Source organism: Sander lucioperca, chromosome 15 (genome assembly GCF_008315115.2).
Source record: "Sander lucioperca isolate FBNREF2018 chromosome 15, SLUC_FBN_1.2, whole genome shotgun sequence".
Lineage (NCBI taxonomy): Eukaryota > Metazoa > Chordata > Actinopteri > Perciformes > Percidae > Sander > Sander lucioperca.
In genome coordinates this window covers 32615189-32640507 of record NC_050187.1, presented here as the reverse complement: position 1 = coordinate 32640507, position 25319 = coordinate 32615189, and the positions used below count along the sequence as shown (strand labels likewise).

Genomic DNA, 25319 nt, shown 5'->3' with positions numbered 1-25319 from the left:
ATTTCATCCACTCCGTATGACACTGCAGACAGAAAAAGCAACAGAGAGAAGCAGAAAGAAATATAAGATTAAATAACACATTTGTAACAGACAGAAAAGTCCTTGTCCTAATGACACCCTTTTGTCACTGTATTGATCTTCTATGTCTCTCTCTCTCTCTCTCTCCCCCTTCTCTCTCTTTTTGTGATGATGTAACTGGTCCATTAGAGAACACTCCACTTTATTAATCAATTTATCAACTCCCTCTCCCCCTCTTTCGACCTCCGGTTAACTCCCTCTCTGTCTTTCTCTTCTTCCATTCCGTGATTCATGTCCCTCTAACACTAATCTGGTGCGCGCACACACACACACACACACACACACACACACACACACACACATATACACACAGAGTGTAGGCACCTGCAGGTCGCCTAGCCAACTTGAACACATGTTCTTTGGAAGTGTGTAACAAGTGATCTCTCTGGGCCTCTCTGTGTGTGTGTGTGTGTGTGTGTGTGTGTGTGTGTGTGTGTATGTGTGTGTGTGTGTCCTCTTCCCTCTCACCCAAAACCTCTGGAAACAATTTCACTTTTTCGTTATGTAGCATACAGCAGAGAGAGGCCAGATGGTGAAGGGGTGCTATGCATCTTATGATTATGTTTTCCTGACAAGCAAACTCTTCGCAGTGTGAACTGTCTGTCCTCGCTTCGAGTAGCAGAAAAAGACAGTGTGCGTAGTGGGTAATCCAGAGAGATTGATACTGTAGACTGTGGTTTGCCTCCCATGTTTAACCAACAGTCAGCGTTGGTTTCTTTTAACCATGGAGGCCATCATCCCCAAAGCTTTGGCTAACCGAGCAGTACTCGCTGCCTGAATGTAAACAGACCTTAACCATAGTGGTGGGAGGTCAGAAAAACCTTCTATGAGTTGTTTCTGGAACCGTTACACGAGTTGTTCTGGAAGGCACTGGCAATGTTTTGTGTAGAAACATGGTTATAGAAATATGGCCTCTAATGTCTGTCCACTGAGACAAACTACTACTGTCTCACACTCGATATCAGCTCTTTTTAAAGTGTTTCTTGGCAAATGCTGCTGTGATGGTACTGTGTACTGCTCAGCCAGGCTCACTTATGAGTCCAAACCAGGATGTTACTTTCCTTAAAGTCAGGCTTTCAAATTGAACTCAAAGGAAATAATAAAGAAGTTGCTAAATAATTGTGCACAAAGTCGGTGGGTTCACTTTTGGGTGAGAAATATTGTCAATATCACACAAAATTGTAACATCTTTTTAAATAGTATTTTTCATATTGTGACCTGAATGACATAGGTATGGAAAAAGTTGACAGTGGAGTATAAGAGGTCTGCTATGTCCTGCTACGCCCTGCTATGCTATGCTGTGCCCTGCTACGTCCTGCTACGCCCGGCTACGTCCTGCTACGCCCTGCTATGCTCTGCTGTGCCCTGCTATGTCCTGCTATGCCCTGCTGTGCCCTGCTACGTCCTGCTACGCCCTGCTATGCTCTGCTGTGCCCTGCTACGTCCTGCTATGCCCTGCTATGCTCTGCTGTGCCCTGCTACGTCCTGCAACGCCCTGCAGTGCCCTGCTACGTCCTGTAACGCCCTGCAGTGCCTTGCTATGCCATGAACTACTACAACTACTATTTCTAGTCATAGTTCCATTATCTTTATTGTGACTATTATTGTCACTATTCATCACACCCCGAACCGGCACCGTCAGACACCACCTACCAAGAGCCTGGGTCTGTCCCAGGTTTCTCCCTAAAAGGAAGTTTTTCTCACCACTGTCGCACTAAATGCTTGCTCTCGGGGGAATTACTGGAATTGTTGGGTCTTTGTAAATTATAGGTCTAGACCTACTCTATCTGTAAAGTGTCTTGAGATAACTTGTTATGATTTGATACTATAAATACAATTGAATTGAATTGAATTGAATTGTCGTGTTCTGTAATTTTAAAATGTTGTAGAAACTCTGAAACATGCGTCTTTTTATGTGTTTCGGTTCAGTGCAATCGCTAGATATGATCCTTTTTTTAAATGTAACGTTTTGGATTCACAGTGAACAGAAAGCGACTTCCAGAAGAGAAGATTAGATCACAGCTCGAGGCTCTCGTTAAACTGCAGCTGAAAAGCACTTACTGCATGACATCATACGTACACAGATACACCGGAAACTTGCAATGTCTACTTCCTGATGCAGTGGTGTTGATTACACAGTGACAGACTGGCTCAAGACTTCACTTGCCCACAGTGTGAAACACACACACACACACACACACACACACACACACACACACACACACACACAAAAGAAAGGTCTAATTTAAAAAAAAAAATAGAAAGTTAGAATCCTTTTAAACAAATAGCACTACTTTTAACGTAGTGTGTTGTATAGTTAAGTAAGTAGTTGGTTTGAAGAAAGAGGCAGACAGAAAGAGGAAGAGGCGGCAGGGAAGTCTTGCTCAACACACAAGGAGCTTTAACTTTTAAGAACGCTTTTTACTGAGCAACCACAGGCACTTTAGACACGAGCGCACGCCCACCGGTAGCACGCACGCACGCACGCACGCACGCACGCACGCACACACACACACCAAAAGAGAGACATCAGCCTCAGTACAATACAGTATGTATGTGTGAATGTAAATGTTGCATTCAGAATATGTAAATTAGCATGTATGTAAATTCATATATGCATACATGCTTTTATGTACATTTTCGATTCAATCTATTTCTGTTATTGCCTAATCAACATTTAGTTTTATGTATGTTCGCCTATTTCTATAAAAAAAAAAAAACACACTGGATGAAGTGATTCTTTTCTCTAATAGCCATTAGATGATGCTGAACTGAGAAACTGAACCTCCTAGCATGAAAGCTAGCTAACTAGCCAGCCAACTAATTTTCTGTAACCAGTGAAAGCATGTTGGGTGGAATTAGCAAACTAGCTAACGAGCTATCCAACAAGCTACCCAACAAGCCAGGTAACGTTAAAATCGCTAACATAGAGGAATCATGGGAAAATCTTTCCAACATACTTGTGTGTGGACAGCAGGAAGTGGACCGAACCACTGTGAAGCAAGGAAGGGGGGAGCTTAAGATGTTTTTAAATTTAAAACGCAATTTTTGCCCCGTTTGTATTGTTTTTGCTACTAACAATTATTTGAGTTATATATTACTACATTATATAGAATACACAGGATGTTTTTTAAGGATTTTTTCAGGTGGGGGACAACCCTTAGATTGGGTGACCCCCCTGACCCCCCGCGATTTACGCCTATGCCCGCTGTCTCGGTCCTCATCGACAGACGATCCAGAGAAAAAGTGAACGCTTTGAGTTATTGAGACCAGATTATCACTTCTGTGAACCGTTATATAAAAGCTGTTTTGGAGGAGAAAAGGAAAACAGACACCAGTGGTTTTGTGTTTCATTCATGTTAGCGGGCCTCGAGTGCCCTGAGTTGACCCTGGCCTTTGTGTAGAAAAAGGTTCTTACCTTCACTGGAAGATCCCGATAGGTCAATAACAACATAGACCTTCCCCTCTGGCTCCAGGTCAATCTGCAGACACACAGGTAATGGAAAACACCGGATAAGGAGGTAGGCAAAGGAGGGTAACAGAGGGACAAGGGGAAGGAGATAGAAAAAGAGACAAGGAGAGAGAGTTAAGAGTACAAATGTGAGTAAAAAAACAATCAGCTTTAATTGATGTTAACTGTTTTTTTTGTAGCTGTCTGATGAGGCAAGTGTGCATGTTGTTTACAGCATGGAAGTTACATAGCAAATTGTGCAAGAACATAAATGTGCAGAAACATTACTTCAGACAATATGTATGCAGTGGTATTTGCTGTGTTGAAAGTGCTTCATTCTTGTAGCTCATGTCCCAGTACATTGACGGGGACTAGGGACGTAACGATGCATCGAGAATCGGTTCAAAATCAATATGAATGTGTAAAGATTACAACCGGTTGAGATGAAAAAATGAATCGCGATGCAATTTTCAAAAAGCGGCCCAGGGCGTAATCTACTTCAGACGTCACTACGTCTTCTTAGGTTATTTATTTGAAAATATTCTTTCTATTTTTGTTGTTATTTTCAAGTGGGATTTGTTTAAAAAAATATAATTATTAATTTATTCTTTAAATTTTGTTATTTAAAGTGGCTATATTCTATTATTTCAGTTTGTGTTGATTCTAGCGGCCGCTTTAGACAAAAACTGCAGTTTTTACCACACCTGCTGTCCTAAAGGTCTTTACGGCGGCTGTATTACCCACTGTAGATTGCTGAGTCAGCGTTACCGGGAGGTCATATAGTCGCAATGAATGTTTTGCTCTGACAGATAATCATTCATTTACAATAAGAGAATAAGTTACAGATGCACCGTTGCATTTCCAGTGTTGCATACGGTAACTTAGCCTACTCTGGATGTATGGTGAGCTAAACTGGGTAACGTTATCACTGTCACTGTGTCACGAGCCAAAGCATTAAATTAGATTCAACTTTATTGTCATTGTGCAGAGTACAAGTACAAAGACAACGAAATGCAGTTTGCGTGCAACCAGAAGTGCAAAAAGAGCAGAAAAGTGCAATGCGATATTCAGGTATAGACAGGTATAGACAGGTGGTGCAAGTTTTACAATTATTTTTTCAAAACTCATGGTCAATAAACCTCATTTACATGATTTTATACCTATTTTTTTTAGTTAAAAAGCAGAAATTATAAAATTGACAATTAAGTTAAGATCCGAGGAAGACTGTTGTCAGAGTTTAGTCAGGAAATGGTTTTTAAACCATTTAAATCATTTTCTTTTTTTCCAATGCTGTAAAATATAATATAACATCCAGAATTCAATGATATTGCGAAGACTTTTGTATTGAACCAACCGTGTTGTTTTTTTTTGGGGCAATTTGGGTAAAAGAAACCCATTTTTTGCGTAGAAACTTTGAAAAACGGGTCAAGTTTGACCCCGAGGACAACAGGAGGGTTAAAACGTTCAGTACACTGGCCGTTCCCAACTTGGCGCGCGCAAATGTGACGCCGTAACTGTACACTCGCGCGTGGTGGTCGCGACACTAGTTGCAGTCTTCTCCTGACCAGAGGTGGCGCTAATGAGGAAAGGCTATCGACTTTGCCATTTCTACGGACTAGAAGAAGAAGAAAAAAGTAAACAACGGCAGAACTGGCTGCAGCATTGTCGTCAATGCTTCGATTTGATTTAATAACCTACTTCGTCGGATCAAGCCTTTCATTCGCTATAAAAGAACTGCAATGAAGCAGGTAGCCTGACGTCGTCATATTCAGATTCTAGTCAGAATATGAGTCTGATACTGCGCCATTGGGCTGTGATTATGGGGCGTGTTTCAACCGAACCAGGAAAGAAAATGCCTCTACAGTCAATTGGATAGACCTACAACCAATCAGAGAAACGGAGTGACGTATGTTGAGCGACGCGTAGTTCGACAAATGCCTTGATCGCTGTTCTCGGTTCCTCTTTTAAAATGAATGCGCTGTCGATATCGTCTATAACAGACGCGATGGAGGAATCTACACATCTCAATTCTCCAGTGGCAGCCATCTTTGTTGTAAACGAATTCAACCCAAATCATCATCAAATCAAACATTTTTATGTAGCTCTTAAAAATGAAAGACCAGACCATAAGTTTCAAGTTGATTTCATTTATATAGCACTTTTTTGGTGCACAAAGTGCTTCAAAAAGACAAAAACATATGTATACAATACAATCATAAAACACAAATCTTCTTGGCCTTGTGAACATTAACAGACTTCTTGACTCTGTCACTAACTGGCTCAGTGAATGTGATAAAGAGTGATCTGCACCAGAGATGTCAGACCTGATCTCACAGAATTCTTTGAAATGAACACGGCCCCTTAACTCAAAATCTGTGGCAGTTTATGGAATCGCTGAAAATTCCGTGATGGGCCCACGGAAGAATTTCGTGAAATTAACACGACCCCTTAAGTTAAGGAAAAGGTCGTGGGTGGGCTTACATTTCCATGACACGCGGGACAACAACGGGACGGTTGGGTTTAGTAAAAGAAGAAAGCGGCGGTTGGGTTTAGTAAAAGAAGAAAGCAACGGTTGGGTTTAGTAAAAGAAGAAAGCAACGGTTGGGTTTAGTAAAAGAAGAAAGCGGCGGTTGGGTTTAGTAAAAGAAGAAAGCAACGGTTGGGTTTAGTAAAAGAAGAAAGCGGCGGTTGGGTTTAGTAAAAGAAGAAAGCAACGGTTGGGTTTAGGAAAGGTGACACGTGGGACACGATCCCCGGTCTCCTGGGTGAAAGTCCTGTGTTGTTTGACCCATCCACCCCCCCAACCAACCTCCCTATGTGGATTTTTGGCCTTTCATACTACTCGCTACCGTAGTCGTTCTTAATGCTATGTCATCTTCTCATTGACTTTACATTGGCATCGTTTTCCGTGGTGGCTACACACATTCCTTGCCACCACCACGGAATGTGGTGTTAACAGTTTGTGATCATTTCAAAGAAGTCACGTAATTTACGTTACAAAACATGAAGTTGACCAGCAGACACCCGGATAAGCCCACACACTATTTGACTTTGGTTTTTCTTGAGAACTCTGTCGACATATGCCCACCAAATGGTTTGTACTTCCTCATACCATCTCTATGACTAGGTACCTACAGTATTATTGCTGTTCTGCTGTTATTCAGAATTACAAGGATGATTCACAAATCGTATAGACCATTTTCACAGCAGACATGTTGACATGTCATAGTAGGAAAAGCACAAGTGTATTCAAAACCGTTAATGATGGCTGCATTCCACTTAGGAGAGGCCCTGGTATTGTGCATGCTGACTCACTGAAATAGCTTACTGGGACACTTGATGGAATTGCGCCATCGTTAAGGTTATCAATTTCAGCTGTGCTTTTCCTACTATGACAAGTCAAAATGTCTGCTGTGAAAAAGGTCCATTATCAGTGTTCAAAGTTTGGAAACAGATAGTTAAGGAAAGTCCCCTGCCAAATTATTAATTTTTTTTACAGAGGAGCAATAGAAAGCATCCTGACTGGAAACATTACAAACTGGCATGTTATTTAATCTAATTTAAAAATGATTATTCTATCTTCAGTTATTTTATTCTCCCTTATTGTTTTAAAACACTTTGAATTATCTCTGTGTTTGAGATGTGCTGTCCAAACATAGCTGCCATGCCTTGCTTTAAAGGACAATTCCGGCGCAAAACGAACCTAGGGGTTAATAACAGATGTGTACCCACTCGACCGTTCTCTGGGACATGTTTACATGCTAATCGAATGTCAGAAAACTGATTGATATGACTTTGCATACATTTTCCATAATGTGCTACGTGTTGATATTAGAAAAATCTACCCACTCGCCGCCAACACAAAGGTGTTGTTGCCAGACTGTGGGGAAACTGTGGGATGGTAACATCCTGCTTGGCCGAAATCTCACAGTGTCACTGTGCAACGCGGCGGTAATGTGGTAAGGTATAGAAGAGAGAAAGTTGGAGGAAACAGAAAAACACACTGTGGTGTGGGACTCAGCGAACTCAAGGTTGACACATATCCTGTTGCACACACTCACACATCATATATACACCTCACACACACACACACACACACACACACACACACACACACACACACACTGGAGTCAGAATGTGTTTAGGTGAGAGAGAATCTTAAGGGAGTGAAGATCTATTGAGTGTCTGCACGCGCTGGTGTATACAGCAAAGTGTATGTGTGTGTGTGTGTGTGTGTGTGTGTGTGTGTGTGTGTGAGCATGCCTGAGTGCATGCAAGCTTATCTAATGAAAGCAAGTGGGCATCGACCAGGGGCTCACAGAGTTTCTAACATCAGCTTGCACCACCCACAGCATCCATAATCCCCCCTTTTGCGCACACACACACACACACACACACACACCGAGTGAACTGTACTAAGTGAAGACTTTGTGCAGTGAAGGCAAAGAGGCGTGGGTTCAGTAATGTATACAGTAGGAGATAGAAAGCAGAGAGCTAGAGAGAGAGAGAGAGAGAGAGAGAGAGAGAGAGAGAGAGAGAGAGAGAGAGAGAGAGAGAGAGAGAGAAGGATGAGGGGGAGGACAGAGAAAGTTTGTTGGCTTGTTCCACTGTGAAAGTGCAGGGGCGGAGGAGGAGTGGGGAGCACCCTGCCTGCAATTACTTCTTTTTAATGTTAACACACTGTCTTTTCACATCCAGTGTTTGCTTGTTCCAGGAACGCCACATTGTTGTTGTTGTTGTTGGATTTTGTAGTGGCGGCCCGCCATGGCAAAATTTTTGCCGCCACGCTATCAGAAATAGGGCAGACGCACAATGTAGTCGCGTTTGCCTTTTAAATGATCCTGCCGACATTATGCACCCCCTGTTGGCTGCCACTCACATTGCAATTTAACAACAAGTAGAACTATTCAGAGGTTATTGGGCCCGTCCAGTTTAACTCCACATACTGTTGTGTTGATGGAGTTTATTGTTTCGCTTTCTTCCGAGTCGACTATTAAACAAACAGCTCCACCAAAAACGTCACCGCCGTGGGTCCGTTCTAACTAGTCAGTTCTGGCAGCTCATCGTCCTGATATCAAACATCTGGAAACATTAAAACGTTAAGTGACTCAGTGTAATATATATATTTGTTTGTGTTGCAGCGAAGTGGGGGGGGGGGGTGTTTGGACAGACCTGCCCCCACTGCTAAAAAAAATCCTGTAATGGATCTTTGTTATCAAGCGGGACAGAACACTGAGAGCATTCTGAGGTTTAACAGGATAAATATTGCCATCCATCTGCATTTTCTACAAGAAGGACAGGAAGGAAGGAAGTCGTTGTGGCAGATGGACAGATGAGGATGGCAGAATATTACCATGAGTCTGGCAGAGGAGGGGGAGGACACAGTTTCTGTTTCCAGGGTTTGATAACAGAAAATGACTTGAACACTGTTGAAATGGGGGCTGTTTTTGTCACCAGCTTCAATCAAAGAAAGGCATAGCATTGTCTTACTGTCAGATATGTAGAGAACAAGAGTAGGCGCATCAACAATTGTACTAGTGGAGTGTTTTGTTTCTGCAATGTAAAATTGGGCTGAATAAAACAATGTTTTCTGGAAAGGGAGTGACATTCTGATTATACGTGAAGGAGTGCTGCTAGGGCTCATTGTTTTTGGCTTGAATAAAACATGTTGAATGTTCAAATTATCAGGATAGGAGAGCAGTAAGGAAACATCTGCAACATAAAGTTATGTTTGTTCGTTGCTATATCAAAACATATCAAATACATACATCGGAGAGGGAGCAATGACTCTTTAGCTAACTGATCACAACGAGGAATCACAAATAGCCAGTCCAAAAAACGTTGGGAACCAATGGCCAAAAGAGTATGTCTTAAAGGCGTAACTCTCGCCAAAATGCAACCTAGGGTCTTTTTGTGAATGTACCCGAGTCAAACTTTAGTTTAAAAGCATAATTAGGACGGAAGTGCCACTTTTAAGACTGACCGTATTTTCGTTTTCCGTCAAATGGCCTTTTGAATGGGAGAGCTAGGGGCACTACTATGATCACATCAAAATCACTATTTTTAAAACACTAAGAAGGCTCGACATGAGCCTTTGCTCCAAGTATCACCAGGGGCTCTACACATGAACTCCAGCATTGAGAACATTGTTTGTGTACACAGAGTTTACTAAAAAGAAAGGTTTTGTACGACTCACTTTAGCAGTTGGTTTTTCCCAAGGGGGTAAGCCTCTCCCAGGAACGCGTCGCTCCTATGGCGCCATATATATATATATATATATATATATGATATATTTTTCAGTTGATATCGCGATGAAGATAAAAAACTATATATATATATATATATATATATATATATATAGATATTTACTGTGCTGCCCTAACACACACACACACACACACACACACACACACACACACACACACACAAACACAGCACCTCCATTCCTCTGAGGTCTCAGCCCTCCATTCTTCAGCTGCCTACTGAGCGTGCTCAGACTCACAGGTGCAGATGTCACTAAATATAGAGGCGCCGGTGGAAGGAAAAGACCCTTCAGTGTGCGTATGTGTCCACGACTGTTGTTGCCGCCGTGTGTTAATACTCATACACATGGCGGATGCGCTTAGCTAATTTGACTCCTCCTCCCTGTTCATCTGAGAGCTGATGGCTGTATGCACACTGAGGTCAAAGGTCACAGGAAGAGCACTCTGAAACAGTGGAGGACGTAGGAAGATGTGTGTGACTGAAGATGTGTGTGGTTTCGGATGTAAGCATTACATTCTTTGGCCCACTGAGCTGGTTTAAACCATACTGTGTTCTAAAAATGGTGCCCATTCATTGAAATGAAAGTTGCCTACCCAGTGCATAGGTCAAAAAGGGGTTCACTTTGCATGGTGGGGCGCACTGCACATTTGCATTAAGGTGCTGACACACCAGGCAGACGGCAAAGAAATAGTCGCGACGAAGGCCGACTGTGGCGCCGCCTCGTGTCAACTCTGGCTCTGGCCAAAAAGTTGTTACAAGGCTACAGTTGACATTAGGGCTGGGTATAGGGTTGGGTACTGAAACCTGCTGCTAATATAACGTGGTAATAACGACCGGTATCTACCAGACCGAATAGCAACGTGGATTTCGATGCCGCATTACGGTGCCTCTTAACCCTTGTGTTGTCTTCCCGTCGACCGCGCAGCTTTTTTTCATTCTGGGTCAAAATTAGGGATGCACCAAACCCAGAGTTTGGGTTTGGGTTCGGGCTTTTTCGATGGAGTTCGGGTTCTGCCGAACCTTAGAATTTTTTTTCCACTGATCCGAACTCTACCAAAGAGAAGTAACAAGAGGCAAAACTCAATAGAACATTGTGTTGAGTTTCTCCTCTTGTCAAAGAGTATAGAAGTAACAAGAGGTGAAACTCAATAGAACGTTCCATTGCAACAAACGCACCCATGACCGAGCAGCAGCTCCGCCATCTTGGACTGAACGCAACACAACGTTCTATTGAGTTGTGTCTCTTGTTACTTCTATACTCTTTGACTCTACGCTTGCACTACGCGCGCTACGCTAGTCGACGTAACGACGCCGTCGTTGATTACGGGAAGGTGTTTACGTAGGTGGAGCGTTCAATGCAGTAGGCTGTGAGAAAGTGGAAATGGAACTCGTGAGCAGAAAAAGTGTAGTTTGGCAGTACTTTCAGTCAAAAGAAGACCACTCAAGTCCAGCTACATGTTCAATTTGCAATGCCGATTTGTCTGGTGGTGGCGAGGACCCTAAACTATACACAACATCACCGCTGTTACAACATTTGGTATGAAACATCTGAAAGAATACGAGTTGTGCATGAAGGAATCTACAGACAGCAGCCAAAATGCAGCAACTTCAGGTACGGCAAAGGAAGGACAGTCACTGTTTACTTCATTAATGAGTTTACTGTGTTAATGGACTGAGGATGGGACGAGGATTCGGTTCGGGGTTCGGCAGAACCTTAACCAGTGGGTTCGGTATTCGGTTGAACGCCAAAAATCTAGGTTTGGTGCATCCCTAGTCAAAATGAAACCTCATCCTCCCTATTTGCTTGGTAAACTTGACCAGGATATCCACAGTAATATCACATAACGTAATATCAAATAATAACACAAATGACGTGCACAGTAAGCCGATGCGTTTCCACAAATTCCATTTGCTTCAAACACACAGTCTTCTTCAGGTGGTAAACTGTGTGTGTGTGTGTGTGTGTGTGTGTGTGTGTGTGTGTGTGTGTGTGCATATTGTGCTGTATATTTAAGAGGAAAGTCAAAGCCAAATTTAGTTTATTTACCTTTTTTGAGAACATCCTGAACTGTACGCTCATTTACGGGGAAAACACACACACACACACACACACACACACACACACACACACACACACACACACAGAAACACACAAAGGCAAATTAAATTGCAGGCTTTAACTCAATTGAGCAGGTTTCCATCCATTCGCCCTAATGTATCTGAAGCCGTGTGTGTGTGTGTGTGTGTGTGTGTGTGTGTGTCAGTCATTCTGTTCAATACTGAAATGCCGTGATTATTTATCACCGGTACTTACATCCATCTGTGTAGAAAGAATACTTAAATCAACACTACACTGAATGTAACTAATAGCTACACAACCCTGTTTTAAATCATGCTATTCCTCATATGAAATATGTAATTTTAAAGCCAAAGACTAATGAAATTAAATAGTCATGAATAATAATATCACCTGGGTCGGGGTGCTGTTTTTGGCTCCTGTTTTCAGCAGTTCGCTGCGGGCGTGCATGGCATTTAGCCAATTTCTTTTTTTATTCTCTGTTTAGTTATATTGGTAAAGTTGTGTGATGTTGTTTTTGATTATTATTATTTGATTGTTCAAATGAAGTGCTTTTCTTTAGCAGCCTACTCTCGTTGTCTCTCAAGTTTCTTGTCTAAGAGTCGGGCTGTGACTGATGTAACCAAAATAAAATGTTTGGTCCCCCCCCACCCAGAACATGCAGTTACACTCTACTCTGTTTGTGTAGTAAACATGTTTGGTGTCTCTGAAAATCCACCTGTGATTGGTCTGTGAACAGTCCACTTGTGAAGAAGGAGCACTTGATTTAATGCACCTTACTGTGTGTGTGTGTGTGTGTGTGTGTGTGTGTGTGTGTGTGTGTGTGTGTGGAAAGGTCCTTGCCTAAAAATAAAGGTCCTTCAGCAAGTGTTGATGAGTCCTGTCCACACCTGCCAGCTCTGTCTCAAACACACACAAACACACATATATACATTTACATACATACATACGTACACGCGCGCACACACACACACACACACACACACACACACACACACACACACAGTGGCGCACACACACAGTGGCGCACACTATACACAAACACGCCCACAGTCTGTTAAGGTTCAAGTGAAAGCACATGACTTTGTTGAACTCTTGGCTCAGATTCACTGTAAACACACACACACACACACACACACACACACACACACACACACACAAATTTTTTAGACTCACTTCTCATCTATTGGGCAGACAATGCCCAGGTTAGAGTAAAGAATGTCGATCCATGTAATAGCTGGCATGTCTCCTACTAATCCAGCGAGGATTTAAGGTGGATGGGAGAAGGAGCTGTCAGTGACGGTTGATGAGGAGACATGGGAGGATAGTTGGAGTTAGGCCAAAAAGATAGCCATCTGTACGCCAACAAAAGCAATCCAGTTAAGCACTATACATACTATGGGGAATTGTAATTGCAATAAAAAAAAAAAAATCAATAAAATCATTGTTTCAAAAAAAACACAAGTACACAAGTATCGGTCTAAAATGCTATTAGAGCTGCAAAGATTAATCGATTAGTTGTCAACTGTTAAATTAATCATCAACTATTTTAATAAATCAATTCATCGGCTTAAGTCATTTTTTATCCAGAGAAAGGAAAAATGTGCTGATTCCAGCCTATAAATATTAATATCTTCTAGTTTCTTCTCTCCTCTGTGACAGGAAACTGAATATCTTTGAGTTGTGGACAAAACAAGACATTTGAGGACGTCATCTTGTGCTTCGGGAAACACTGGTCCACATTTTTCACAATTTTCTGACAGTTAATAGACCAATCCTAAGCCTCCCAAGTAGCAATATAACTATATGTATATATAACTATATGTATATATATATATATATATATATATAACTACTGTAGCTAGCAAAATGTTTTAGACCATTCTTACTTTTGCTGCTAGTGATGTAAAGGCCATTCTGTTACTATAAGGGTCAGTGTAAAGTTTGATCTAGTTACTTTGGAAAATCTTACCAAAACACATCAGTTCTACAATGTCTGGCAGCCCTACCTAAATTATCTTGTACTGGATTCATCCTCCATTATTTTACAAGGAGTCTCCTGAACCTGAATTCCTGTAACCTGTGATTTACCTGCAACATAGACTACTTCCTGTAACCTCCTCGCTGTTTTTGTTGCTCGATGGTGTTTTAAGCCCCCAACGTCGACTTCAAGGCAGCGCTGCGACCGTTGACTTCAAGGCACCTAACCCTAACCATTGCCTAATCCTAGTGCTTTCCAGGCAGCGCTGCCTGGAAGACGACGTTGGGGGCTTAAAACAACAAACACCGTTTTTGTTACTATTGCTTATGTGTTTTATTATTATTGTTCCTGTGGAAACAAATATCCATCGTGATATCTCATTTTCTCCATATCAACCAGCTCTAACAGAAACAATCTGAAAATGAAATCTGTAAAAAGACGGTTTGACACATGAACAGCTAAGGCTATGGACTGAATTCAATACTTTTTAGGGCACCGACTGAATTGCTTCTAAAATATCGATAATTGAAAAATGCCTCGTCATTCAATAGCTAGTCTATATCCGCGACGTTCCACATCGGGGATTGCTCTGGTGCCGCAGGAAATTCCGCCGGATGCATGTCTTTTCACTGATGTCCGTTACCTTCCTCTTTCTTTGTGTTGGCGTTCTAAACTCCGGTGGATTTCTGAGGACTATGGTTAACTGCTCCTCAGATCTCTGCAGGGTAAATCCAGACAGCTAGCTAGACTATCTGTCCAATCTGAGTTTTCTGTTGCACGACTAAAACTACTTTTGAACGTACACACGTTCCACCAAAACAAGTTCCTTCCCGAGGCTATTTTGCAGCGGCACCGTGCCTCCGTGCGGAGCTTAGCGCCGCCCAAGACGATTGTGATTGGTTTAAAGAAATGCCGGCTGCGCTGTGGATGGAGGTCTGGCAAAGTGGGACTATTACGATACCCAATTTCAATACCTACGGATTCAATCTCATCAGCATCAGTGAGCCAATCAGCATGCTTCTACCAAGATCTGATAAGGCTTGTGATTGGCGGTAGGGCTGGGCGATAGGGAGAAAATCGGATATCACCATATTCATGACCAAATACCTCGATATCGATACTGCGACGATACTCTAGGGTTGACAATTGGTGCTCTAATAAAATATATTCACACTTAGATTTTAGATAAATAATCATCAGTAATGTGGACATAATGTCTAAGTGGGTAAAGGCAAATAATAGAACAGCTAGAACAGTCTGGTAAGTTCAGAAAAGTACATCACTTTACTGTAATGCAGCCTTTAAAACCAGAAAAAGACAACACTTATGGCACATCACGATATTACGATATCCAAAATCTAAGAAGATATCGATATAATATCGATATATTGCCCAGGCCTAATTGGCGGTCTAACGTTACACGTCGTAGAGACCCGCAGGAAAAACTCTACGTAACGCACAGACGGCTCACGTAGTAGGAGCTGAAAAAATAAAGAAAAAGATTTGTGCCGTAATGTGGTAATTTTGTTTTGTTTTATAAAATTGATATTGAAAAAAGGTATCGTTTAGGTTCCGGTATCGAAGTCCCGCTATTGGTATCGGTACCGGTATTGAATATTTTTGAACGATACCCAGCACTATGAACAGCAATTTCAAATTGCACTGTAGCAGCAATTGCATCGACGTAGTGAAGAAAAAAAAACAAAGGATCAAAACACCACCAAAGAGAAAGAGACAAAGAGAGAGAGAGACAGAGAGAGAGAGAGAGAGACAGAGAGAGAGAGAGAGAGACAGAGAGAGAGAGAGAGAGAGAGAGAGAGTGAGAGAGAAAGAACAGAGAAGACATTGTGTTTCATCTGTCCTCAGTGACAGAGAGCACACGGCCTCTGTGGAGTGACACACTGCAGACCCTTCACAGACACACACACATTTGAACTGCTACACTTGTGAGGACCCTCATTGAAACTGTGCCTCATGAGACAGCTTTTCTAACCCCGAACCCCCTTTTTCAGGCTGGGCATCGTTTGAAGATTTTTCAATACACAAAACATCTGACTTATGGTACGGATACCGAAATGATACAAGAACTTTGCCTGCGTCAATTGAAGTCTAAAGTATGCACAATTGTAATTATAATCGTCCTAAACAGAAGAAGTAAAGAAGCAAGAGACAATCTTTGATACTCCACATTTCTGTTGGTACCAAAAACGTATTTAGGTTTGATACCAAGAAGTACTCCAGTATTGTCCATAGTCAACTGGTGGTGGGAGTGTCTCTTAAAGGACAATTCCGGCGCAAAACGAACCTAGGGGTTAATAACAGATGTGTACCCACTCTGTCGCTCTCTGGGACATGTTTTCATGCTAATCCAATGTGTTTGTAGCTTGAAAGAAGCTAGCGTGGACCGCTGATTAGCTTACAACGCTAGTTTTCGGGGCACAGGGAAAGTAAAAACAAATCGTTATTTATGCAACTATTTCAGATATATTGAGCAAATTGCTTTTGATTTTAGTTTGCATCGCCAGCTGTAAGTCATGACTGGTTTTCAAGATGGCGGCCGCATGTAAACATGAACGCGAGTGTCTTTATAATCTATCTTTTCAATAAACTGTCTGTACACTTACAAAGTTCTCAATGCTTCGGTTAACATTTAGAGACCCTCATTATGCTACCGTTGAAGTTTGGTGATATTTTGAGCCTTTTTAGTGGTATAAATAGTGATTTGTTTTTACTTTCCCTGTGCCCCGAATACTAGCATTGTAAGCTAATCAGTGGTCCGCGCTAGCTTGTTTTCAAGTTACAAACACATTCAATTAGCATGAAAACATGTCCCAGAGAGCGACAGAGTGGGTACACATCTGTTATTAACCCCTAGGTTCGTTTTGCGCCGGAATTGTCCTTTAAGACCAGCACAAAAAATAGTTTCTGATCCGACCCACATACTTCACCCTGAATTTCAGCTTTTACCCTCTGGTAGAAGATTCAGGGTTCCTAAATGCAGGCTAAACCGATATAAACACTCATTTGTGCCTATGTCCATTAAGTTTATCAACACTAACATTTAGGCTGGCTGGGTTGTGCACTATGTCATCGTGCAATAAGTAGGTTATTGGGGTTATGCAATGTTGTGGTGCAATACATGGGCTGTTGGATTGTTCAATATGTCATTGTGTACTGCATAGGTTATGTGGAAATGTGTCATTTGCGCAATATGTAGGCTATTGGGGTTGTGCAATATGTTAGTTGTGCAATACGTAGGCTATTTGGGTTGTGCATTATGTCAGTGCATTGTGTCATTTTGTGCAATACGTACAGGGTTGTTCAATTAAAAACTGCCACTGAAAGGAGTTAATGCGTTTACTATATAGGTACCTGTCTAAGGTTCTGTATATGAAAGCATGTTTTGTGTTGCATGAGAGTATGTGTTGAGATATGCTTATTTCCTTTATTTTGTGTTGTCTTTGTAAAGCTGCAGAACGGACAGAGTCAAAAAACAAATTTCCAACAATAAAGTATATCTTATCTTATACATGGCTCATTTGTGTTATGTCCTGCTGTTATTTACACCCAATGTAGCACAAATAGACTTTATATTTCACAATTATTGTTTTCCGTAAGATCGTTTATAGATCTCGATATTTCTGACCGCACTTGAAAATTGAAAATCGAATACCTACCCAATGAACCAATATCTGAATAGTTGAATATTCGGATCCAGCCCTACACTTTTTACAGACTAAGTAGTACTTACAGTAGGTCTCATTTTGTGTAAATCACAGAATGAGACCAAGTCTTAACACTTAAACAGTAGCCTTTAAAGAAGCGAGGACTGAACAAACTGTCCTCACATTCCAAAAATTTCTTCACTCTCCGGAGCTAAAAATCATAAAAAGTCCTCATAACAATAGAAGGACAGATGTAGAGTCTCTACGCATGCAGAGAGAGAAACTGACTGATACACACACTGCTGAGTGTACTTTGAAATACCCCACAGTATGCAGCAGGAATGCATGCAAATGAATACCTCTTACAGTTGTTACAGTCAGTTTATGATGAACTAATGGACACAAATAAATAAATATTGAGATGCAGCAAACATGGACACAGACACACACACACACACACACACAAACACACACACACACACACACACACACACACACACACACACTGTCGGCAGCCACTCATGCCTGTCCTCCTGTTTAGCCGTGTCTGTCTATACCTAATTTGTCCCTGTTGAGTAAGTGATGCTGCAGCATTGTGACCAGGCCAGCTATGGTGCCACACACACACACACACACACACACACACACAAACACACACGTGAAGTAGGGTTGTATGAAGTACTTATCCATAGTCAGTGTATTTCATCCCTTTAGCAGACTTCTTTAACAAAAACAGTCATTTCACCTCGCAGAACACGGGAGATGCTGGTCCCGGTTAATTAGTTTGTGTTATTTTGTTACTTCTGTGTTTTTTTAAGAGGGTTAGTTCGGATTCACCAAAATCCCACAAACAATCTAACCAATGGAGGGCCGAAGAGAGCAGAGATGATGGCTTCAGTTCCCTGTTGGAAAGGGCTGTCTGACAGTCAAGGTAAAACAGTAAAAATATTCTAAATGGTTTAAAAAGGGTTTAGTGACTTAGGCCCTTATTTTAATGATCTAAGCGCACGGCATGAAGCGCCTGGTGCAGGTGCGTTTAGGGCGTGTCCAAATCCACTTTTGCTAGTTTGACGGCGGAAAAAAGGCTCCGTGCGCATGGTTCAAAAGGGTTGTACTTAGTGTCTTCATTAATCATAGGTGTGTTTTGGGCGTAACATGCAATCAACCAATCAGAGTGTCATCTCCCATTCCATTTAAAAGCCAGGCGCGTTTGGACCTTGGAGCATTGCTGTTATGATGGAGGATTTGCACCGTGATATTTTTATTTGTAATCTTTTGCATGTTTGTGTGCTGCTGCGCTTCCCTGTGTGTGTGTAACAAGCATAGTGTGCGTGCGCTGTGCATAAGCCTAGGTGCATTTTACTAATTTGCTGTTAAAATAACAATGAAATGCTGCGCTATTGACTTTAGACCAGGTTTTTGTTGGTCAATGGCGCGATCGCTTCCCGCTGCCTCAAGATAGCAATAAGCCAAGAATGCACCTGAACACACCTCCCTGTAAGACCAGCACAGATGGGCGCAGGTGCATTTTGCTATTTAAACGACGTGGGTGCTGGACGGGAAATTGACAACTGGGTCGGTCTTAAACTAGCAAAGACACTTGCGTCGGGCTTTGCGCTGCTCTGCGCCGGGTGCAAGATACAGCCCCTAGTATGTTTCGGTCCCAGTCCCAGTTTGCTGCTTATTCCACCTAGACCTATGGCTCTTTACTTTTTAGACCATACCCAGGGTTTTCCCTGCCACTGTAAGGTTTATGTGCAGCACCTAAGCCAAATGAATGTAACTAAAATACTTTTCTCAGATCTGATTGTAGTTGCACTACTTTAGCAAGCTTAGTTTTGTCTTTAGATTTTTTTGTTATTTATTTATTATCTGCGTTTAGACACAGATATGGTGATAATAACGGTCCAAATGATGTGAAAAAGGGACGTAAAACTACCACAAAGGGACACAAACCGACTACAAAGACATGCAAAATCCCCCAAAGAGACATAATATGTATTATTATGTATTCTTTTTAATTGCAAAATGTAACATTTTCTTTAGGAAGGAGGCCTAAACCCCTCGCCAAATATGCGCCCCTGAGTCTTCCACAAACTGAGGGAAAATACTGATGCCTGTGAATTTTACAGTCTAACATTTTAGAAACTGCAATCCAGCCAATTAGATCAACGAAATAATTCATGCATGATACAACTGTGGCACAAAATAACTTGTCCTGATCATCTACAGTATGGGATCCTCTCTACAAATAGTTGTATGAACTGTGAGTTTGAAGATGCATCTGTGCAAAAAAAGCGGCAGTTAGTGTTCCCCTGTGGTTTCACTCACACAGATGGAGATAGAGCTCGTCGCCTGGAATAACCGAAGAGAGAGAGAGAGAGAGAGAGAGAAGCAGAGATGAAGGAGAGATATTAACCTCTAACTAACTCATGGCAAGGTTTGATGACACCTATGAGGAGGGAGAAGGGGGAGAGGGAAGCTGTGGAAACGGAAAGAATTGAGCCATAATTCTAAATGTTTGTGGACGGCCATGAAACCAAGAAAATGACAACAACAAACAGTTCATTAAGACTCTCGCTCCACTCACTGCTGACTGGATAATCTGTATGTAGAGAGCAGGAGGAAGCAGACGAGAGAGACAACTGCACTCTATACGTTCATCTCCCTTATAATACTCATTCATTATAGTCATATTTATTGCTCGCTCACTCTCAGCATGAGTGGAGGAGAGAGGAAGAGACCGCCCACACACCCATCTGCTTCTACTCCACACACACACACACACACACACACACACACACACACACACACACATACACTCGTCAGCCCATATCATGGGTCTTTTGCCAGTTCTCTTGTACACTGTGATCTCCTTACATTTTGTTATGTCTAAAAAAAACAAATTGTCTCTAGGTTATTTTACACACACACACACACACAGTGTATTATATTGCCCTTCCCCCAGCACTAACTCAAAACATACCTGAGGCATTAGTGGACCATTATTTCTCCTTAAAGATTTATATCCGTTTGGCCTTTATGAACAGCACACCGCAGAGCACAGCTGGCCCTGCACCAAAGGCCTTGAACACACCACATGATGACACACAGCCTATTAATCGGTACGTTTACAAAACCCAAAACACTTCTGCTATTCGCCTGAGAAGCCTGCGCAGGCGCGCTTCTCGTCAGTGCGTTCCACTGTTTGTGGAAGTGTTGTAAACAGTTAGGTTTTAGCAGAAAAAACGCATGTGTTTGGGAAGTACTGAGCATACGGCCGGAAAAATGAGACTTGGATTATACTGCCCGAGTTCTGTGAAAGAGTTTGTAAACGGATGTTTCGAGATAAGTTTGCTGTCGTTTGCCGCTGTTCACTTCAGTTTACGAATCAATAACTTTCTCTGTTACTTGAGTCTCCATTTACCATGGAAGCATACGACAAAACAAGAATTCAAGGCAACGCTTGTTGAGTAATTCATATACAAATTGTCATTGTGAACGGTGAAGTGTTTCTTTAAGTGCAGCTGCATGTAGCCGGCTAGCATCAATTACTGAAGACCAACGAAACTGCCCAAATGATGTCTCTGTGGCTTGCACAGTAATAGCGTTAGAGAAGGCTAACTGTAGTCTCGTTATTCTTACTCCAAGCTTCTTCCCTTGTAAACACCTACGATCTTCAGTCTTCACACACTACGCTCCCATCTGCACACTACTGTTTACCTTTCCCTGCTACAACTGAATTCCCACGGGACTTTAGCGCAAGACTACAGCTAGCCTTCTCTAACGCTATCACTGTGCAAGCCACAGACATAATTTGGCCCGTTTCCATGTAGTGACATAGTCACTGATATGGTCGTTCCACTACAGTGCTCAATTACCTATTTTTGAGGGGGAATAAACTTCAAGTTTTCACCGCGAAGGCATGACCTGTCCTCTGGAGGACATAACCAGACCACCGGGCACTCACTGGATTGTTGTCGGCCGCGGCAGGCGACGAAGGCGGGGACGGGAGAGAATGCAGAAGCAAGGATGCCGGGCGGGACTGCTAGCCCAGCTAAGGGAACTACCACACAGACCTCCACTGCCAAGACTCCTACTCACCAACGCCAGATTGATCGCACACAAAATGGATGAGCTACAAATACACACGGAACTGCTGCGTGATGATTATCACAGAAGCCTGGCTGAACACACGGCAGCTAGCAGCTAGCAGGGCGAGCTAGCTACCGGCAGGATAGAGACAGGGTAGTGAATTTAAACAATGTCTGAGTTGAAAATGCCTCTTGTTGGCACGTAAGGGCCCTGTTCATGTTGCACAGACATTTTAATTGCATTTTGTGTCTGTTAAGAGGTACAAAGGCACTCTTTAGAACATGCCCCCACAACTGCCGTTTTAGCTAACTGGGAGCTCTGGACGTAGCTGCAGCTACTCCAGTTTGCTAGCACCGATTCTGGTCGTTGTTTTTATTGAGTACTACAACACTGGAGCCTGGCAAATTCATTGAAAAGTTCAATACTTAAGTACAATATCAACAGAAAATGTGTGTGTGTTTTTTGATGCAGAGTTGTATCTGTACTTCATGTCAGACCGCACAGTGTACACAGGTTAATAACATGCTGAAATTATTAGCGTTAGCTCTGCCGCACGGTTAAAACTGCAGCTGCATGTTTATCAGTCGGGGGGTGGGAGTGAAGGAAAGCCTCGGCGAGAGGCGACCCGCCTCCAGTGTAAATATTCTGTTTGTGTTGTTTATTCTGTTGTTTGGATGGTATCCATGGCAACAAGGTCATCAGGTGACACCGAAAAAGACATGTCTGTGGACATGTTTGGGCTCCTTTAAGGATTTTTTTAAACTCTTTTATATCTCTGATTCAATCATTAACGTCACATGCTGTCAAAAGGGCCTTAATGAGCTTCATCTGAACCTGAATCACACTCAGGAGCATTCCTCGGACACACACACACACACACACACACACACACACACACACGCACACACACACACACACACACACACACACACACACACAAACACAGACACACACACACACACACACACAGACACACACACACACACACACACACACACACACACACACACACACACACACACTCACAGAGCGCTGTCCCAAAGCTTTCTACAGTATCACATGAGCCTTAGTCAAGCTGCAGTCATGTGGCTGCCTGTATGCTCACAGAGACCTACAGCTACAGGACCGATACAGACAGACATCAAGGGGAAAAGAATTGAAAGAAGAAAAATTGTGAATGCGCAGAATTATCTTGAATCTTTAGTACAAGTCACTTACTGACTAAATCTGCTCATATGACCACAGACGTGAACATGCTGTATGTCTTTTAACCTGAGGATTGAACCTTGACGATGTTTCGGCACCCACTTCACGTGTGTCCGAGTACTGGGTATCAAAAAGTATCAAGTAAGGAAATCTGGTATCTAGTAGTCAGATATGTGATCTCTTTGATCAGATAGTTACAGTATTAAATCTCAATTTTTGCCAATTATAGACTATTTTATAGGTGCAAAGTTCTGGCTGCCTGTATTTAGACATTTACATTTTTTAAAACTTGGTAGAACTTCAAACGACGTGTGTTAAGTGACAATGTGCATCTACTGAATAGGTATGTAAATACAATGAGATCATGTTAAAGGACAATTCCGGGGTTAATAACATATTTGTACAGAGTCGAACGTTCTCTGGGACATGTTTTCATGCTAATCGAATGCATCTCTAGCTTTAAACAAGCTACCGCAAACTGGTGGTTAGCTGCTAACGCTAGCTTTCGGGGAACTTGGTAAATCACTATTTCTGTACCACTAATAAGGCTTAAAATAGCACCACACTTCAACGGTAGCATAATGAGGGTCCCTACATGTAAACCGAAGCACTGAGAACTTTGTAAGTGTACAGACAGTTTATTAAAAAGATAGATTATAAAGACAGTAGCGTTCGTGTTTACATTCGGGCGCCATCTTAGAAAACAGTCATGAGCAGTCCAACCACGAACGCCGTGCAACCAGTAACCAGTAACATAGTTCAAACACAGCGTTCGTGATTCGACTGCTCATGACTGTTTTCTAAGATGGCGCCCGAATGTAAACACGAACGCAACTGTCTTTATAATCTATCTTTTAAGCCTTTTTTCGTATACAAACAGTTATTCACAGTACCGTTTGAGAGCAACAGGTAAAAGAGCAAAGATACCAACTTGTCCAGGTAAGATGCCTGAGGTTATATACACAGCTATAATAAAAATGTGAAAAACACTATACCTTTACTATAGTAAAACTGCATTCTTACTGGTTTTCAGAAAGTAATGGAGGTGAAAGCAATGGGAACACCATTCATCATCATCATCATTCGTCATTTGTATTTAGAGATGATGCAGACATCCAATGTGATGAAAAAAACTTGCCGTGTGATGCTGGAGAGAAACAGGATCAGTCACACTATTCTTTGTTACTGTTATGTACCTTTAGTTTTTTTTTCCCAGTAATTCCATAAATTACTAGAGACAAAATACTATATCGAAGCAAACTGCTGATTTCCATTCCTTCTTGTTTACCTTACGTAAAAATTGGTATATTATAAAATCTTTATCTTTTCTTTAAAGAAACTATTGAGTGGTGTGAAGTCACTCGAACTGTTCAAACTGTAATTCTTCAAGCCCAATTAGAACCACATCCAGATATTAGCTATCTTTGGTGTTACACCGGTCCCACAGCTTCTTAATAGAAGACAGTCAGATGTTGTTGCCTTTGCTTCTCTGCAGGCAAGGCCAAGGATCCTATTCTCCTCCTGGAAATCCTCACAGTCCCCCTCTTTGTCCCTGTGGCTGAAAGACCTTATTTTCTTTCTAAAATTAGAGAAGGTGGAATTCACTCTCAGAGGGAAATACTGAGAACTTTTTCAAATGCTGGAACTCTTTTATTACTTATTTCAATGAGCTACAAACACTTCCCTGATTAGGGTGTGCATTCACCCACAACTACTTTTGACTCCATTGTCCCCCCCCCCCCCCCCCTTTGTTGTTTATATAATCATTTTATTTCTTTTATTTCTTCCTTTATTATTTTCTTTCTTTTTTTATGTTCACTTAATTTGATTGCTCAGTTATTGTTTGTATGTTTGTGCGTTTATGTTATGTGCGACATGTAAGACCTGTCGGGGGGGGGGGGTATGGGATTGGTGGCACTATGGACCTGGGAAAAGGAATCTTTATTTGATTCTCATATATGTTGTATTACTATTGTACAACGTTTAAGATTATTGTTCCGACTGCATAAAAAAATACAAAAAAAACTTGAATAAAAAAAAAAAAAAAAACAATTGTTCAAACTGTAAAGATGAGAAAATTTCTGTATTGGTGTTTGACGCTAGTGTGTGTGCTCTCAGTGTGTTCTGAGTGACAGTGTGTGGTGTCTCAGTGAGGATTGTTCACAGTGTTTGGCTGCACTGAGCCTGTTTTGAGACGGGTGTGAAGAGTTGTGTTTGCTGTGAATGAGTTTTGCAGGTGATGTGAACTGTTTAGCTCAGGCGGCTGTTGGTAATGCAGACTGCGGGTACGCGATCTGTGCTGCCTGCACGATCCGACGTGCGCAAGATGTCCGCGCATGCGCAGATGATGATCCTGTTTTACACCGCCGCTGTGCTCCGTTGGATGCCACCATGGTGACTGACGCAGCAGAGTAAAGTCAGCCATAGTTAGGCCTGTCACGATAACACATTTTGCTGGACGATAAATTGTCCCAGAAATGATTGCGATAAACGATAATATTG

At 42.0% G+C, this 25319-nt stretch overlaps 1 protein-coding gene and 1 long non-coding RNA gene across 3 annotated transcripts in view; one reads left to right on the top strand and one right to left on the bottom strand.

The window, feature by feature from the left end:
* Nucleotides 1-25319, bottom strand: part of LOC116061689 (protein kinase C epsilon type-like) — a 104362-nt gene that overhangs the window by 55603 nt on the left and 23440 nt on the right. For both annotated transcript variants that reach the window (XM_031316004.2, XM_031316005.2), the window contains exon 2: nucleotides 3497-3560. In XM_031316004.2, the coding sequence (XP_031171864.1) occupies nucleotides 3497-3560 (64 nt within the window). The remainder of the gene's footprint in view (nucleotides 1-3496; nucleotides 3561-25319) is intronic.
* Nucleotides 2670-25234, top strand: LOC118493208. The gene is made up of 3 exons (XR_004895197.1): nucleotides 2670-2680; nucleotides 7991-7994; nucleotides 25096-25234. It is a non-coding gene; the product is annotated as an uncharacterized LOC118493208 (long non-coding RNA).